This window comes from Saccostrea cucullata, unplaced genomic scaffold (assembly GCF_032062105.1).
Source record: "Saccostrea cucullata isolate Sc308-1 unplaced genomic scaffold, CSIRO_AGI_Scuc_v1 ctg4893, whole genome shotgun sequence".
Lineage (NCBI taxonomy): Eukaryota > Metazoa > Mollusca > Bivalvia > Ostreida > Ostreidae > Saccostrea > Saccostrea cuccullata.
The window spans coordinates 25,813-42,380 of NW_026930228.1; the positions used below are offsets into that span (position 1 = coordinate 25,813).

The following is a 16,568-nucleotide window of genomic DNA, read 5'->3' on the forward strand; positions in this document are numbered from 1 at the left end:
TATGTGAAGTATGAAAGCCCTAGTATTTATTGTTCAAAAGTTATAGACAAGGTTAAAGTTTTTTCATAAGTATGGAAATCTCCAAGGTCAAGATCAAAAGGTTAAAATTGTTGGTATCCAATGAAAGGTCTTTCCACAAAGAATACATATGTCAAGTATAAATGTCCTGGTATCTATTGTTCAAAAGATATGGTCAAAGTAAAAGTTAAAACTTTTTGTGTTAAAGTGGGTCAAACTCTAAGGTCAAGGTCAAAAGGTCAAATTTGGTGGTACCCAAAGAAAGGCCTTGTCACAAGGAATACACATGTGAAATATAAATGTCATAGCTCCACTAAATCAAAAGTTATAGGCAAGGTTAAAGTTTTTGCGGACAAACAGACAAACAGACAGACGGATGGACACGACAAAAACTATACACCCCCGAAACTTCGTTTACGGGGGCATAAAAATCCAAAACCAATTCCATCCATTAACCACTGAGAATTTTTGTTATCGCCTGGTCCCCTGAACTCCTTATACACGTATTTTTTTGCAGTTACCATCATTTGTTTTGGAATGTTTTATCTTATAGGTGTGCATTGAGGTTTTTGACTTTTCGTTTCACCCTTGGGGTGATGGGGGGTAAAAGTTCTTATTTTTTTCATGCAAAAGTCTGGTTTCTTGAATTCTTCATACCCTTCTCTTGTATTCCAACCATAGTTTGAAATGATGTAATTGAGAGTCATGCAGTAAGATTCCAGAGTTTTGATGTTCACCCTGGAGGCAAATGGGCTTCAAAAATGTTTTCTGCAATTCGTTGCTTCCCTGAACTCTTTTTACATTCTTTATAGTGACTGCAGTGACCAGCTCATAGTTTGAAATGTGGTTGGGAGTGTGTTTTTAGATGTGCAATAAGGTTTTGGAATGTTTGTTTTTACCCTAGGTTTGAAAGAGGTTAAAAAGCCTCGTATTTTTGAAAGAAAAAAAAACGCCTCCTACTTTCTCTAACATTTTTTTTGCAGAAGCTGATGCACAATTTAGAATGTGATTGGGAGTTTTGGAATTTGATTTTCATCCAACGGCTTAAAATACTTGAAAATCACATAAAACTTCAAATTCATTTATTGTATAGTGAAATATGCATCCAGAACCTCTCAGAAACATGTACATGTAGAAAACTGGTATATACATCATAGAACAGCTTTGCTATGTACCATTGTGAAAATTTTGATGGCCCCGAAATCAAGATAATAATCTGATAGGTATAATGATTGGAAATGTACATTGGAATTCACCGATATGATGTCTTTTTGAATTCTTCTCAATTTTCCTTCTTTCTATAGACAGCAACAAACTCTGTAAATAAAAGGAAAAGCATTCAATGACGAAGCAAAGTAAAAACCCATGAAGAAGGAGAATATATATTTGGAGGCAAACACTTAGGTGCATGTTTTACTGTCTGATGGGAACATTTGGTTTTACGTTTGCAGTCTGGCCAATCAGAAGGATAGAAATTGTGTTTTTTGTTGTTCATTGACCCTACCTTGTGAAATTTGCTTAAAATTAGTTAGTTTATTCAACCGAGATTTAAATTGACTACGGACAGGCCTTTTATTTACAAAATATACTGTTTCATTTAAGTTGGATTAAAAAAATTGTATTCCCTGGACAAACTATTGAATGAATAGTAAGTAAAGATTTGCTATTACAAACTCAGAGAGAGACCAAATGAGCTCATAAGTCCATTGAACAATATAAATTTTGAGCAGAGCAAACACGGAACTCCTAAACATCATAGGTGGGATCAGGTGCCATGGAGGAGTGAGCATCCCCTGTCGACTGGGGGCACCTGTCGTATGCCTCTTGATATGATCAGGAAAAAGAACATCTGTAGAAATTTATTGTGTAAATAATTGCCTAACAATTTGTATGCAAAAAGTCAGCTAATATTCGACTTAATGATTGATTGTTTTTACTTACATTGTTATTGTACCGAATATAGAGTTTGCCAAACTAGTATCTTGCAGTGGTTTAGAAGAAACTACTTGTAGAACAAATGTATTTCTATAGCATACCTTTACCTCGAATCGCAGATCTCTTTTGTTTCACCGTGATTGTACTTTTAAAATTGATTTGCCTAATATGAAGATTACAGCTAAATCATCATCAAATTTCTGACTCCAGTTTCTATATTCATGTACAAAGTTGAGAGGGAATGAAAAATAACCTTAACAATTTATAATAATAAACGAAATGATTAATGACTAAGGCAAAGCTGACCCTTGAAAACATCATAGGTGAGATCAGCTGCTTTGGAAGTGTAAGCATCCTTTTGTCGACCATCTTATCACAGCTCAACTTAGATGATCTCTGTTGGATACTGGGTATTTAATAACAAGAGGCCCAGGGGCCACAGTGCTCACCTGAGCACATCGGGCTTGAATTTACTCCCCCGCCCCCCTCCAGGCGGTCATCATTTGAACAAACTAGAATCTACACTACCTGAGGATGATTCCATATAAATATCACTAAACATAGCTTTGAAGTACTTGAAAAGAAGATTTTAAAAGGTTTCCCTATATATCCTTATGTAAAACTTGGGTCGGCCATTTTGGCCCCACCCTAGCCCTGGGGGTCATGATTTGAACAAACTTGAATCTGCACTACCTGAGGATGATTCCACATGAGTTTCATCTTTCCTGGCCCAGTGGTTCTGGAGAAGAAGATTTTTAAAGATTTTTCCTATATATTCCTATGTAAAACTTGGGTTGGCCATTTTGGCCCCATCCTAGCCCCGGGGGTCATAATTTGAACAAACTTGAATCTGCACTACCTGAGGATGATTCCACATGTGTTTCATCTTTCCTGGCCCAGTGGTTCTGGAGAAGAAGATTTTTAAAGATTTTTCCTATATATTCCTTTGTAAAAATTGGGTCGGCCATTTTGGCCCCACCCTAGCCCTAGGGGTCATGATTTGAACAAACTTGAATCTGCACTACCTGAGGATGATTCCACATGAGTTTCATCTTTCCTGGCCCGGTGGTTCTGGAGAAGAAGATTTTTAAAGATTTTTCCTATATATTCCTATGTAAAACTTGGGTCGGCCATTTTGGCCCCACCCTAGCCCCGGGGGTCATGATTTGAACAAACTTGAATCTGCACTACCTGAGGATGATTCCACCTGAGTTTCATCTTTCCTGGCCCAGTGGTTCTGGAGAAGAAGATTTTTAAAGATTTTTCCTATATATTCCTATGTAAAACTTGGGTCGGCCATTTTGGCCCCACCCTTGCCCCGGGGGTCATGATTTGAACAAATTTGAATCTACACTACCTGAGGATAATTCCATATGAGTTTCATCTTTCTTGGCCCAGTGGTTCTTGCGAAGAAGATTTTTGAAGATTTTTCCTATATATTCCTTTGTAAAACTTTGGTCAGCCATTTTGGCCCCACCCTTGCCCTGGGGGTCATGATTTGAACAAACTTGAATCTGCACTACCTGAGGATGATTCCACATGAGTTTCATCTTTCCTGGCCCGGTGGTTCTGGAGAAGAAGATTTTTAAAGATTTTTCCTATATATTCCTATGTAAAACTTGGGTCGGCCATTTTGGCCCCACCCTAGCCCCGGGGGTCATGATTTGAACAAACTTGAATCTGCACTACCTGAGGATGATTCCCATGTAAATATGATGAATTCCTGGCCCAGTGGTTCTGGAGAAGAAGATTTTTAAAGATTTTTCCTATATATTCCTATGTAAAACTTTGGTCGGCCATTTTGGCCCCACCCTTGCCCCGGGGGTCATGATTTGAACAAACTTGAATCTGCACTACCTGAGGATGATTCCACATGAGTTTCATCTTTCCTGGCCCAGTGGTTCTGGAAAAAAAGATTTTTAAAGATTTTTCCTATATATTCCTATGTAAAGCTAGGGTCGGCCATTTTGGCCCCACCCTTGCCCCGGGGGTCATGATTTGAACAAATCTGAATCTGCACTACCTGAGGATGATTCCACCTGAGTTTCATCTTTCCTGGCCCAGTGGTTCTGGAGAAGAAGATTTTTAAAGATTTTTCCTATATATTCCTATGTAAAACTTGGGTCGGCCATTTTGGCCCCACCCTTGCCCCGGGGGTCATGATTTGAACAAACTTGAATCTACACTACCTGAGGATGATTCCACCTGAGTTTCATCTTTCCTGGCCCAGCGGTTCTGGAGAAGAAGATTTTTTAAAAATGCCATTAATTTTTAACAAATTCATCATTATCTCCCCTTGGAAAAGGGCGTGGCCCTTCATTTGAACAAACTTGAATCCCCTTCACCCAAGGATGCTTTGTGCCAAGTTTGGTTGAAATCGGCCCAGTGGTTCTTGAGAAGAAGTCGAAAATGTGAAAAGTTTACAGACAGACGGACAGACAGACAGACAGACAGACGGACGCCGGACAAAATGTGATCAGAAAAGCTCACTTGAGCCTTCGGCTCAGGTGAGCTAAAAAATTCAACCAATACCGTCAAACGTGAGTTCCCCGTCGCCGTCTGTGTCCCCCTCCTTCACCAGTTCGTCAGCGTCTGACCTCGAGATTCCCATTGTCTTGGCAATTTCTCTGGCTGTGATTGTTCCGTCGCCGTTAACGTCCATCTTTGCAAAGCATTTCTCTAGAAATTGTATCTCCATAATCTGGCCCTCCAGTTGCTCCACCATCATTTTCTCGTACTCCTTATAGCTTAGATAATCGTCACCTGTATAAGACATTAAACATGAAAAGAAAGCCCCTCAAAATTCGCTAAGTCTCGACAAAGTGAATAGTGAAGGGAGGGGGCACTGATGGCTTGAACAGACTGTACATGTAATTGTGATCCCAAATTGTTAAAGACATTGCAGATAGAACAAGAAGTGTATATAAAATAATGATGTCTGTAAGTGACAGCTTTTTCAAAAGTACATCAAACTCAAACTAAGGGGTAAAATAACCGGGTAAAAAAATATTGAATTCACATTCACGACTGCAACTTGACAGATTGAGCACCCATTTTAAGTAAGTTCTGGCCAAAATTAAAGGTTTACAAAAGTACATCAAAGTGGAAAATCAAGGTGTCAAAAACATTCATAAATATAAATGCCCTAGCACCAACCATTAAAAAGTTTTGGTCATTGTTAACGTTTTACATTAGGCGCACAAAAGAAGAAAAAAATCAAGGCCATGGGGATTTAAGCGGGGATTTCGCCGTGCCCCTTACCCCGGTAGTTTTGCCGATATACATGTATTGGGTAGTATTGACAACAATGCTTAGAAATATTATGTCTGTGTCCCCACAATGATGTATGATAACTTTTTTTCTTTCCTGACTGGTCTACGAATTTTTGGTAGAACATCCATGAACTGAAAATGTTTGCTTTTGCCCCCCCCCCCCCAACTGAACTTGCTTCTTACAGATCTGACAATACAATATCAAAGTCATGAGATTAGATCTGTATTAAAACAGACATCCTCTACAAGAAAATATAAAAGCCTGAGCATCAATGATGACCTCATCTGCTTTATGATCGTTTTGATATTTTTATTCAAAGGCATACACTTGATGTTATTCAATTGTCTCAACGCTACACAATTTGCCTTAAGGTACTCCGATCCTCAGCCATGAAGGATAAATCTTTATTCATAATTTAATTCAAAAAGTCTAAAAATGAAGCTTGAAAATTATATTTTTTCATGCAACAACTTTCATTTTATACCTCTAAATGTGCTTCGAGGTTCTTTGAAGTTCTCAGAAACGTCTTATAAAAGTAAACATTTTACCCATAAAAGTACTTGTATTTTAAAATTATATTAAAAGAAATTGATCTTCTTTTGATCTAACCATAGATACAATGTTTCTCAACTTGATATGAAATAAGATGTGATTTATGGTGTTTTGCAGTGATAGGAACATCGTTATATACTATGCATTGTAAAATGATCAAAGTAAATAGAAGAAACTTAACTACCTTATATGTATAAAAATTTTGCAATTTCTTCAAAAACCTACAAATGATTTCTATTTATAAAATGTGTTTAATTAAATTTGAATCGGAAAATGCATAGTAGGTGTTTTTATTCGCATTTCCTGAAAATTTATTTGAGATTTACTAATTTTCCTATTTAATATGATTAAGTTTAAAGATAAAGTCTGAAGAATTCTCCTGGATAAAACACATTACTTTGAGAATATAAGATATTTTTGTAGGCATTTTTCAATTTGTCAATCCTGATTTTCTTAAACTGAGGATTAGAGTACATTAATTCGCATGTTGCAGTCAATGTTTCATATAAATCAATGACCTTATATTCCAAAATTAGTTTAATTACTTTTTGTCTGTGGGTGGACTTTTACACAGGAAACAAACAACACCAAAAAATCTCACAAATCTCTCTGCTTCACAAGGTGTGAAGTAATGCAGACACCTGCTGCTTCCGAACAGAACCACAAGATCAATGCTTCTTCCTCTGATAAAAATCTTGAAAACTGATTGGACGAGAAGAATACTGTATTAAACCGTATCATGATGTCTACATATTAGATACTGTTAGAATGCCCCCTAACTGACAAATCTATACCCCCCCCCCTTCAAGTGACCGGTTTCCGTTATCTTCAGACAATAATGCAAGGGATCTACGGAAGCGTATACAAGTGCTTTGTGATGTTTTTAAAGTTGATATTTCCAACCTCAAAGTTGACTTTTCTAACTTCAAAGTTGGTAATTGAATAATTCCAACTTTAATGTCGGCTACTCTAACCTCAAACTCGATAATTCCAACTTAAATCTTGGCTTTCCCAACTTTATAATCTCGAATTTTCCAACTTTAATTTAAGGGGCAATATAAAAACCATCATGGCATGTATCCTTCTGTATTCAATAAAATATGAAGTGAAAAAGAATTACTAGTAGATAGATTATATGATCTGTACGTACTGGTCCCTGCTGACAAAGCAGGTAACAACATTGTCTTCGTTTGGAAGGCTCATTATGTAAATTGCATTTTAGAAGAACTTGAATTTAATTCTACAAGTGATAATCCAACCTATACTCATAGTCCCCTTTCTAAGGAAGAAATTATTTAAAATCATATATCAGTTTTAAATTTTTTTAATATCCCAAATAACCAAAATAAATTTGAACTACCACATGTACTAGTATATATATTGGATTCCGAAACTTCATATTAAGAATCCTTAAAAACAAACTTTTAAGATACAAAAGCGGGTGCCAGCCTCTTTATTTTACTCCTCATTAAGGAATTAACGGCAGTGAAGGGGAAACTTCAAGAGTACTGAGCAACAATATATTCAAGAAGTGGTGTAAATCAGATTTATATCATTAAGAAAGAGGGTATGATAAACTTGGGTTTGGGATGTCAAAGCATAAGCATAAAAGAAAGAACAATGAAAAAATGGGCTTATAAAGAAACTCGATCATCTTATTATTGTAAAATGTAGTCAAAGCTCTCTATACATGTCTTATACAGGTTTTTTTTAGTCGAGAAGTCTTACAGTTAATTATTGAACCTACCTACACCCTAACAAAGAACCATCACTGGTAGTTTGATAGTTAGCATGTTTACTGTGAGGAAAATTACGTTTCCGCGTTAATTTTCCTGTGTATGACAACGCTGCTGCAAACAAGAAGGAGATGTAGGGATAATTTTAAAAGAACGTTTACAGAATTTAACATACCCACGGTATTCATTAGATCTTAATGAGTTCTCTTTAACCTCTCTACCCCAAGTATCCATGAAAATGAGAATAATGAGTTGTTCTGATCGTAAGTACAAAGACTTAAGACATGTAATGGTCAAAAGGGAATATCTTGAAGGATGAAATTAAAAAGACACTGCTTTTTGTGTTTTCCCTGTTTTAGATCACACTTTTCATTTCTTATTAAACGGACTTCGTATATCAGCTTCAACATACAATATAAACAAGTTTATCTTTTTAAAAAGATAGGTGAGCTAGCGCCATAGCAATTTTTAAACACAGAAAGGAAGGTCCGTGATCAAGTGATTTAATTTGCTGAATTCTTTGAATAATGTTTATCGAGGGTGGAGTGTGATAAAGTTATAATGGTCTTGTGAAGTGTATTTTATAGACACATAGGTAAAGAAACGAGGGGTGTGTGTGAAGTTTTAATTGTGTTGACCTATTGGAGTTTTGACGCAACGGAATATTTATGCCCTTTACTGGAGAGGGGGGGACTCTATATAATATGGTGACGATGCTGATTGAGGCATTGTATGAGCTGGTTTAAAAGAATAGAATTTCTTGGCAATGTACATGTAGCAAAGAAAATACAGGGGAGTTAAAAGGAATATAGAAAATAACTCAAAGTGTATGTTGTATAAAGAAATCCAGAGAGTTCCGAATGTGAAGATGTGAAGTAGCTTGGTCGTTTCACCACTTTGGGTCATCTTTGTCAAACACAGTTAGGTTAAAAGCCATACACATCAGAATTTTTCTTTTATAAATTATGGATTTATTCGTTATTTTTAGTGTAAATTCTTGTTTCTGGAATTTGTAAGATTGGCTGAATTGACCAATCAGAAATTAGAGTCTGTCTTTTGTTTTGCTTTGTTTAGAACAATCAGATAATGACTTGGGCTTTTCCGTCAGAAAAAAGGGAAATTTGAAGTATTACAATTATGTAGTTATTTAATGATACAACGAATTTGTTATCGTACGGTCTATCTATAGTAGTTTTCACAATTTTCCAAGAAAGCACGACCGTGAAGCCGAGCATGCGTATTCAAGGAATTTGGACTAACGTAGTTAGAGCGCTAGCAATTATCACACAGTTATGAGTCCATAACGAAAAAAATCCTACATACTGTATTACAGTGTATATCCTCCAAAACATATAAGATGAAAAAGGATATTCCAAACGATTGAAAAAAAGGCCATCATCAAGCTGCCCAAGACAGCTTACAAAATAAATCGGATTTAAGCACAGGGGCTTGTCACGAAATATTTATCTTCTTTTAATAAAGTTACCCCTACTATAAAAATACACAAGGGAGGAATCTAAAAATAGGAAATTCGCTACCACAAATTTTGACCGGACTTTCTATCTTGTTTCTGGGCGACTTTCGTTGCGGACCAAAAAGGAGTGAGTGGAGTATAGATTCAATTTTAATATTCTTCAGTCAAATTCTAATCAACGCGTACCGTTAGTCATATAACTAACCTCTTTTCTCGATATTTGGATCTGGCGACAGTTCTTTCCATATGAATTTCCGGCATAAATTGAATGCAGGGCTCTGATTGGTTGCTTTTTGTAAATAACTCGTACACAAAGTAGCTCTTTAATTTAGTGCACCAAACATAAGGAAAATCAAACTGTCGTGATGGCATTGAACAATACAGCTGTGGTTTCATTGTACGTATTTTACTATATTTGGTTATATTTATTTATATAAACATGTTAAATATCCTTCACTAAGCATGTCAATCCTTACAGTTTATATTTTGTGTACGAGTTATTATCATTTTACAAACAGCGTGACAGTTTGCTTGATAGGGCGTGCTAAAATTCTGTATGCTGATTATAATTTTACTCATCGATTGGATGTTTGATTTCAATGGAATCAATAATAATTTGCATATGAAACCAAGAATACAACAATATCCTGATAATACTGGCCAATCACATTGAATGATTGTTCACCAGGCATTTGTACTCACCAGCAACACGTGGTCTCTCTAAGACCGATTTCTGTCCTTAAAAAAGCGTGTATTATACCTGGTATTTGTTGTGATTTGACCGCATGGGGTTTTGTATACGTGCATGTATAAGAAAACTCACAGAATGGAGTTAGTAAGCAAGGCTACTCTGCTACTGTCCTATTATGTAGCTATCATTATAGGTTGTAAAACTTGCTTTGTCCGTCCACATGTAATTGTTGTTTACTGCATACTCGTAAACATGTCATTCAATACGATTGGTCAGTATTGTCAGTGGTATTGTTGGGTACTCTGTTTCATATGCAAAGTATTATTGATTCCATTGAAATCAATCGTCCAATCGATGAGTAAAAATGATAATCAGCATACAAAATTTTAGCACGCCCTATCAAGCACAGTGTCACGCTGTTTGTAAAACGATAATATCTACAGAAAGCAACCAATCAGAGCGCTGCTTTCAATTGACGCATATGGCAAGAACTGTCGCCAGATCCAAATATCGAGAAAAGAGGTTAGTTATATGACTAACGGTATCCGTTGATTACAATTTGACTGAAGAATATTAAAATTGAATCTATACTCCACTCACTCCTACTTGGTCCGCAACGAAAGTCGCCCAGAAACAAGATAGAAAGTCCGGTCAAAATTTGTGGTAGCGAATTTCCTATTTTTAGATTCCTCCCTTGTGTATTTTTATAGTAGGGGTAACTTTATTAAAAGAAGATAAATATTTCGTGACAAGCCCCTGTGATTTAAGGTCAAAAACAAACAGACACAGGATTTATGAGAAAAACCACTAGCACCAGAAATCTAGTATTGATCAAGGCAAATGAGGATGTAGAGGAGTTCACATAACTGGGTAACAAGGTCATCACAACGGTCGACTGTGACAAGGAAGCCGACACAAGGATCGGTCACAATCAGGCTTTTGCAATGTTGAAGACCATATTGAGACCCATACCAGTCCACACCAAGATCAGGATCTCCACAGCAACCTTCTAAAAGTCCTCCGGTATGGATCAGAGTGCTAAAAGTTTTTTTGGCGATCTAAAGAAAACTAGAAGTCTTCCAAAACCAAATCCCTTAGACGCATCCTGGAGGTCTTTTGACTAAACACCATGTTTAATGAAGAACTAATAAAGAAACTGGGATGCCAACAATATCACAGATCATCGAATCTTTATTACTATTAAATACAAAATTTAAATCTGATTTTTAACTCACCGTCGTCGTCGATTAGCTTGAACATCTCCTTCACCTGGGCTGTGGTCACATTCTGACCCATCTTATTGGCAGCGTCCCTGAACTCTTTGATTGACAGGCGCCCATCTCCATTCACGTCCATGGCACGAAACGACGCCTTAATTTCTGTAAATGTAGACTTTCTTCATTAAAAAAAATTCCTTTTGAAAAAATGATTTTACAGTAGGATTTCCCCACCGAAAAATGACTCTAGAGTAGGAATTTTCCCCACGATTATCCAACACTTTATTAAATTTTTCGGGGGAATTCTAGTACTGAGTACCTACTCTGTGTTGTATATATCTAATTAAATTCCCCATAGAGCTTATCTCCCAAATAAAAATTAGTAGTGTTACTATGTATGAAATGGAGGGGTAACGCAGTTTTATAGAAAACATCATCAATCACTTCATCGAATACATCATAAATCACATCCAATTTCATACCATGCTAATAAACATTCGTACAAGGCCAGATCATAAAAAATCCACTTCTTTAAATATATATTTTTCTTACATTGATTGCCTGACGTCACGGCGTCAGGCACTACTAAGAATCAATATTTCCTAGGTGCGAAGCTAAGAGGTCACAGTTAGCCAGCAAAATTTTGTGCATGCAGATTATCATCGGATTTTGTAACATGCGTTTCAGCAACCACAGTTAGCAGAAAAAATAACCATATTGCTGATACAATACATTGATGTATTTTTTCCTTTAGCTTTTTGCTAGGAGCTATTTATTTCATGCAAGTTCTTATACGGACATGTCCGTTTAACCTTTTTTCTGCGTTTCTATACCACTGGATTAGTCCATTTGTCTTCTAGGTAAGGGGTGACACAATCATTTCGCGCCAAAATGTCACGTGTGAGTTTAAAGAGTAGTACGCCCTCGTATATGGTGTATGGGGAGACTGGGCGATTCCCATTGTATATTACTATTTTTACAAGAATGATCTCCTACTGGTTAAAATGACTTACCCCAAATTCTTCAGAAAACAAAATAGTTTGTGTTTTGTTCTCCATATTTTCAAGGAGGTCCAAAAAAACCCATGGGTAGATTTCATTTATAAAATTTTAACCTCTTTTGGGTTCTCTAACATTTGGTATGAACAAAGTTCCATTGACAGAAATTGGATACTTGTAGCAGTGAAGCAAAGATTAAGAGATCAATTTATTCAAAAATGGCATAGTGATATTAATAATTCATCAAAAGGTCAAATTTATAGAATTTTTAAGAGTGATTTTGGATGGGAAAAATATCTCAGTATTTTACCTAGTAAACTCCAAAAAATACTAATAAAATTTAGAACCTCAAACCACCACCTCCCAATTGAAACTGGTAGATGGTCAAATATTCCATTAGATGAAAGAGTTTGTAAACTGTGTAATACAGGGCAATTAGCAGACGAATTTCATTTCATTTTAGAATGTAAAACATTGAATAGTATCAGAAAGAATCTTTTACATCCCAGATTTTGTAAAACGCCTAATACACTTAAGTTTTGTGAAATTATGTCAACGACAAATTTAAAATCTTTAAAAAACCTTTGTATATTTATTTCTAAAATAAATGACACCGTCTGTCCTCCATAATTTAATGCTACCATACCTTCTTTTTTTATTATTATTCTTTTTTCATTGTATGTTTATTGTTATACTTTGCACATAAGTTATGCCTATCATTTATGCTATTGTATAATAATTATATTTATTATTTTTCTTACAACTATGACGACTAATTTATATATTGTACCTCATGTACCACTGATGTTGGTGTGAGTGAAATAAATGAACTTGAACTTGAGTTTTTGCGCCCTTTTCCTGGACTATTCTATTGAATGAAAATGAAAACTGCATGAATTATATAAAGTCTGTTCTTTTTTGTCTGAATCCTGGTCGAGCTTTGGAAAAAAAACATATCGGTGATATTGTGAAGTGAGTTAGAAGTTACATCATTTAAAGTAATAAAAACGAAACGAACAAAAACCTGATAAGAGGATGTACTGGCCAAATATACATCTGATCATACCCCCCCCCCCTCCAGGGGGTTTCCTCCACAGAGTATAGAATTATGAAAGTGTCCTCTCATATTTCAGGATTGAGAAAGTTTATAACTTTTTGCTCGTACAAATATTTTTGATGTAGACCCTTCATCCTTGGGGAAAAACTTCCTGAATCCGCACCTGTCGCTATTCGTATATCGCCGTATAGTTTGTTGGGTCATTTAAGCATATAGGGCTTTAATTATTTAGCCCACGTTTCCAACAATCTTTGATGCTCTGGCAAACCCAAGAAACTATTAAACATATTCTGCATGTGAGTCATAACCGTTACGATTCCCAATTTCTTGTAGTTATCATATTTTCAGCTGTCTTCCTCAAAGTCTATGCTGTGTGCAGTTGAATCTAATTTATGTAACCTTTACATGTAGCCATGATTTCCAGCATTAATCAATTACATTAGTGTGTTCCCTTATTTACTTCATCCTCTAAAACCATTTTTAGACTCGCGGAGTGAGGTGTTCATCTTACTTACGTCGCGGGTTCGAATCTACCGCGGGACATGTACACGATTTCATTTTTTATTCGAGATACAAACAATATATACGTTTTATATAAAATGGTCTCCTTTTTCATTGCTATGATGAGATCATATACAGCTTAAAATGAATGCATGATGTTTTGTGCAACATCTTCATAATTTACTCTTATGAAATAATTTACCCCACCTCCCCCAATGTAAACGTTTATAACTTATCATGCTTATAGGCTCTACAGATATTGATGGTATTAGCCAGGCAAGCTTTTTACAAAAGCTGTTACTTGTGAGGTACAAGTATGAACAACCTTGGATCACATTGGGAGGCATACAATGAAAATTGTTGCATGAAAAGAGTTCAATTTCAAGCTTTAATTTGAGACTTTTCAAATTAAATTATAAATTAAAGAGTTATCCTTTCTGGCTGAGGATCGGATATCCTTAAATCAGAAAATCCTAATTTAACACCGTTAAGACTAGTAGGAGTTCTTCAGCATTAACATTTGCGACGGAAGAGCTATTTATGAGCTTGAAGTTAAGTTTCATTATTGTCGTACATAATACTATACATTTGATTGTGCAGGTTTTTCTTTGGAAAAAAAAAACTTAATATTCTATTTTAGTCTAATTGATCTCAAAAATTTAAATTACATACAAATTCTTTATCATAATAACACATTTTAACAGCAAAATAAAATTCCCAAAAATACGGCTCATATTGCTTTAAAGTAGACTTAATCGTTCTCTATCAAAGCAAATAATTGTTTCAATACATACCACCTAGACGAAATCAAAGATTCAAACTCAAGTCAAAGTAACACATGTACAATCAAAAATTAATGTAGATTACCCTCGTGGTCTTAATAACATAAGTTTACATTACTTTAAAGAGGCAGACTGCTCGACATTTAAAAAGGGCGGACAGCATTTATAGGCAATCTCCTTTAAAACATGCACAAAAAGTTTCCTCATTAAGGATACATAACACAAAAATTTAATTTATGGAATGATATATACTATATTTTTGACTGATTTTGAATGGAAATAAATAATTAATCCATGAAATATGTTTTTTTTTTTTTTTTGGTATTTAGATACGCGATTTTATATCTTTTTCTATGTAATTCTTAAAAAAAAAATCTACACATCTTTTTGACTTTGTGATTTTTTTTTAAAACTCGTCCACTTTACCTGAAAAAAATATTATTCAGATTATCTTTTTAAATATTTATCTCTGAGAAATATTACTGATATCTGAAAAAAAGTGTTTTGTGTTATCTATTCCTTAATTCAAAAGTAGGAGTCTACATGGAAAAATGATTTTTGACCCCCTTCCCTTCCAAAAAGGTTGACTTCTCTTAAGATCTTAATAAGAAAAACAATGTAGCTAAGCACAGACGGTTATTTCTGCTTCTTTATGTCTGTACGACATTTATTCCACGGTTTAAGAGTCTTAATTCTTTTTTCTGCTAACAGATTTTGGCACTTGACTCCCTAAACCACTAAATTCTATAGATATTTATTCGCTTATAACTGATATGAAACTGATCATTTTTGCTGATTATTCTTAAAACTACCAACAGATAAAATTTTATTTCATAAACAAATAAAATAGAAATTTTAATTTTTCATACCTTTATACTGGTCTTTAGTAAGGAGAGACATTGGACCTCACTTTGAATTACCGGAACCAGATATAGCTACCATCGAAGCAACGGGTGCTTTAGATTTGTACCTGAAAATAAAAAAAATCAACTTTTATCAAGGGAGGAAAGCGTTAGGAAAATCTGCAAACCTGAAAGTATAAAACCCAGCTTAAATCAAAAAAGGTAGGATTTAAATTAAATTATAAACAGTTCACTTAAAATTCATGTTTTTAGAATATATTGCACATTTCACTCCAGCGCGCACAGTTACAAAAATTATCACATTTTTTGTTGTGTACTCTAAACAAAGCTTATTGCTCTTTTCATAAACATTTAAGATACTATCTTTGGAGGAAATATTTTGTTGAGATAAGATGTAAATAAGAGGTGCATGAAAAGAATAACTCTAGGGGTTTAAATCTTCATAATGTACAAAGTACTTAATAAATGTACAGTGATTCTATATACATGTAACTCAGTTGTTTGATAGGATAAAAAACACGTATTGTCCCTTTTGTTAAATATTCCGCACATACTTACATTTTAGGAGAAGATACACATTACCAAAGAGTTTATTTCAACTTTTTTTTTTTAACTTTACTTCTTATACCTTCTGCATGGTCATGTCTCGGATTCTTAACTTAGATATTACAACTGAATTCTGCTAGGTGTCTGTGGGTACCAAGTTTCAAAGGATAATAAAAATGTAAACTTGCTTTTAACTTTTGAATAGATCGGGTATTAATATAATATCAAAAATGAAGTTAAAATTTAAAAATCTTTAAATCAAATATTTAAGGTTCTCTCAAATTATTAAAAAATAAAGTCCATTTATATTATATTTCCAATGAAGACTAAATTGAAATCAAGCTTTCAGTACATGTATGACAAATTCGATCTTATGTTAATAGAAACACATGCATATATAACATTGATGTAAAACTGGTATCAAGATCTCAGTTATATAAATAATACGTGCCTGTCCCGTTAAGTGAACTAAATAAGTCCAGGATCTCCTATGTAATCTTTTGCATATCACAAACAAAGCCTTTGTGTAATAAACATAGCACGTAACTTGAAGAAAATGGCACCGTTTCTGAGAGGAAAGATAAACGTTAAAGGTCCTTATTTTTAATACCCAGCAAGTCCTTTAATTCAAATCCCTTCAATTTACTACACTTACAAAAAACTAAATGGATTGGTAATTAAGTTGGTGTTAATCGTTTGATATACATCCCTTTTTAAAATACCAGAGGATTTGTATAATGAAAAAGAGATTAACTGCTTTTTCAAGTTTTCTTGAAATCAAAAATTTAGATCTTTTGGAGTTCTCTTGTAGCTACAGCACTATTGGATAAAGGATTAGATCGGAAGGAAACTTTCATATGAAATTCACAATTTGCAAGAGAAAGAGGCAAAAAGAAGACATCTGAAATTTATATGAAAATTTATG

At 34.7% G+C, this 16,568-nt stretch overlaps 1 protein-coding gene across 2 annotated transcripts; it reads right to left on the minus strand.

Annotated features, from left to right (window-relative positions):
* Positions 1 to 1,091: 1,091 nt before the first annotated feature.
* On the minus strand, positions 1,092 to 16,209 carry LOC134283316 (uncharacterized). Of its 2 annotated transcripts, XM_062765773.1 has the most exons (5): positions 16,095 to 16,209; positions 15,104 to 15,204; positions 10,915 to 11,058; positions 4,486 to 4,716; positions 1,092 to 1,335 (listed from the first exon to the last, which is right to left on the minus strand). In XM_062765773.1, the coding sequence occupies exons 2-5, from the start codon at positions 15,132 to 15,134 to the stop codon at positions 1,301 to 1,303; spliced, it is 441 nt and encodes a 146-aa protein (XP_062621757.1). In that variant the 5' UTR covers positions 15,135 to 15,204; positions 16,095 to 16,209; the 3' UTR covers positions 1,092 to 1,300. The 2 variants fall into 2 exon arrangements, with proteins under 2 accessions (XP_062621757.1, XP_062621756.1); XM_062765772.1 differs by lacking the exon at positions 16,095 to 16,209 and having other exon boundaries at positions 15,104 to 15,280.
* Positions 16,210 to 16,568: the final 359 nt, after the last annotated feature.

Coding starts and splice junctions, on each gene's coding strand:
- LOC134283316 (XM_062765773.1), bottom strand. CDS start 15,134: ATGTCTCTCCTTACTAAAGACCAGTATAAAG. Junction 11,059..15,103: donor TACTAAAGACCAGTATAAAG/GTATGAAAAATT, acceptor CTACATTTACAG/AAATTAAGGCGTCGTTTCGT. Junction 4,717..10,914: donor CAAGCTAATCGACGACGACG/GTGAGTTAAAAA, acceptor TGTCTTATACAG/GTGACGATTATCTAAGCTAT.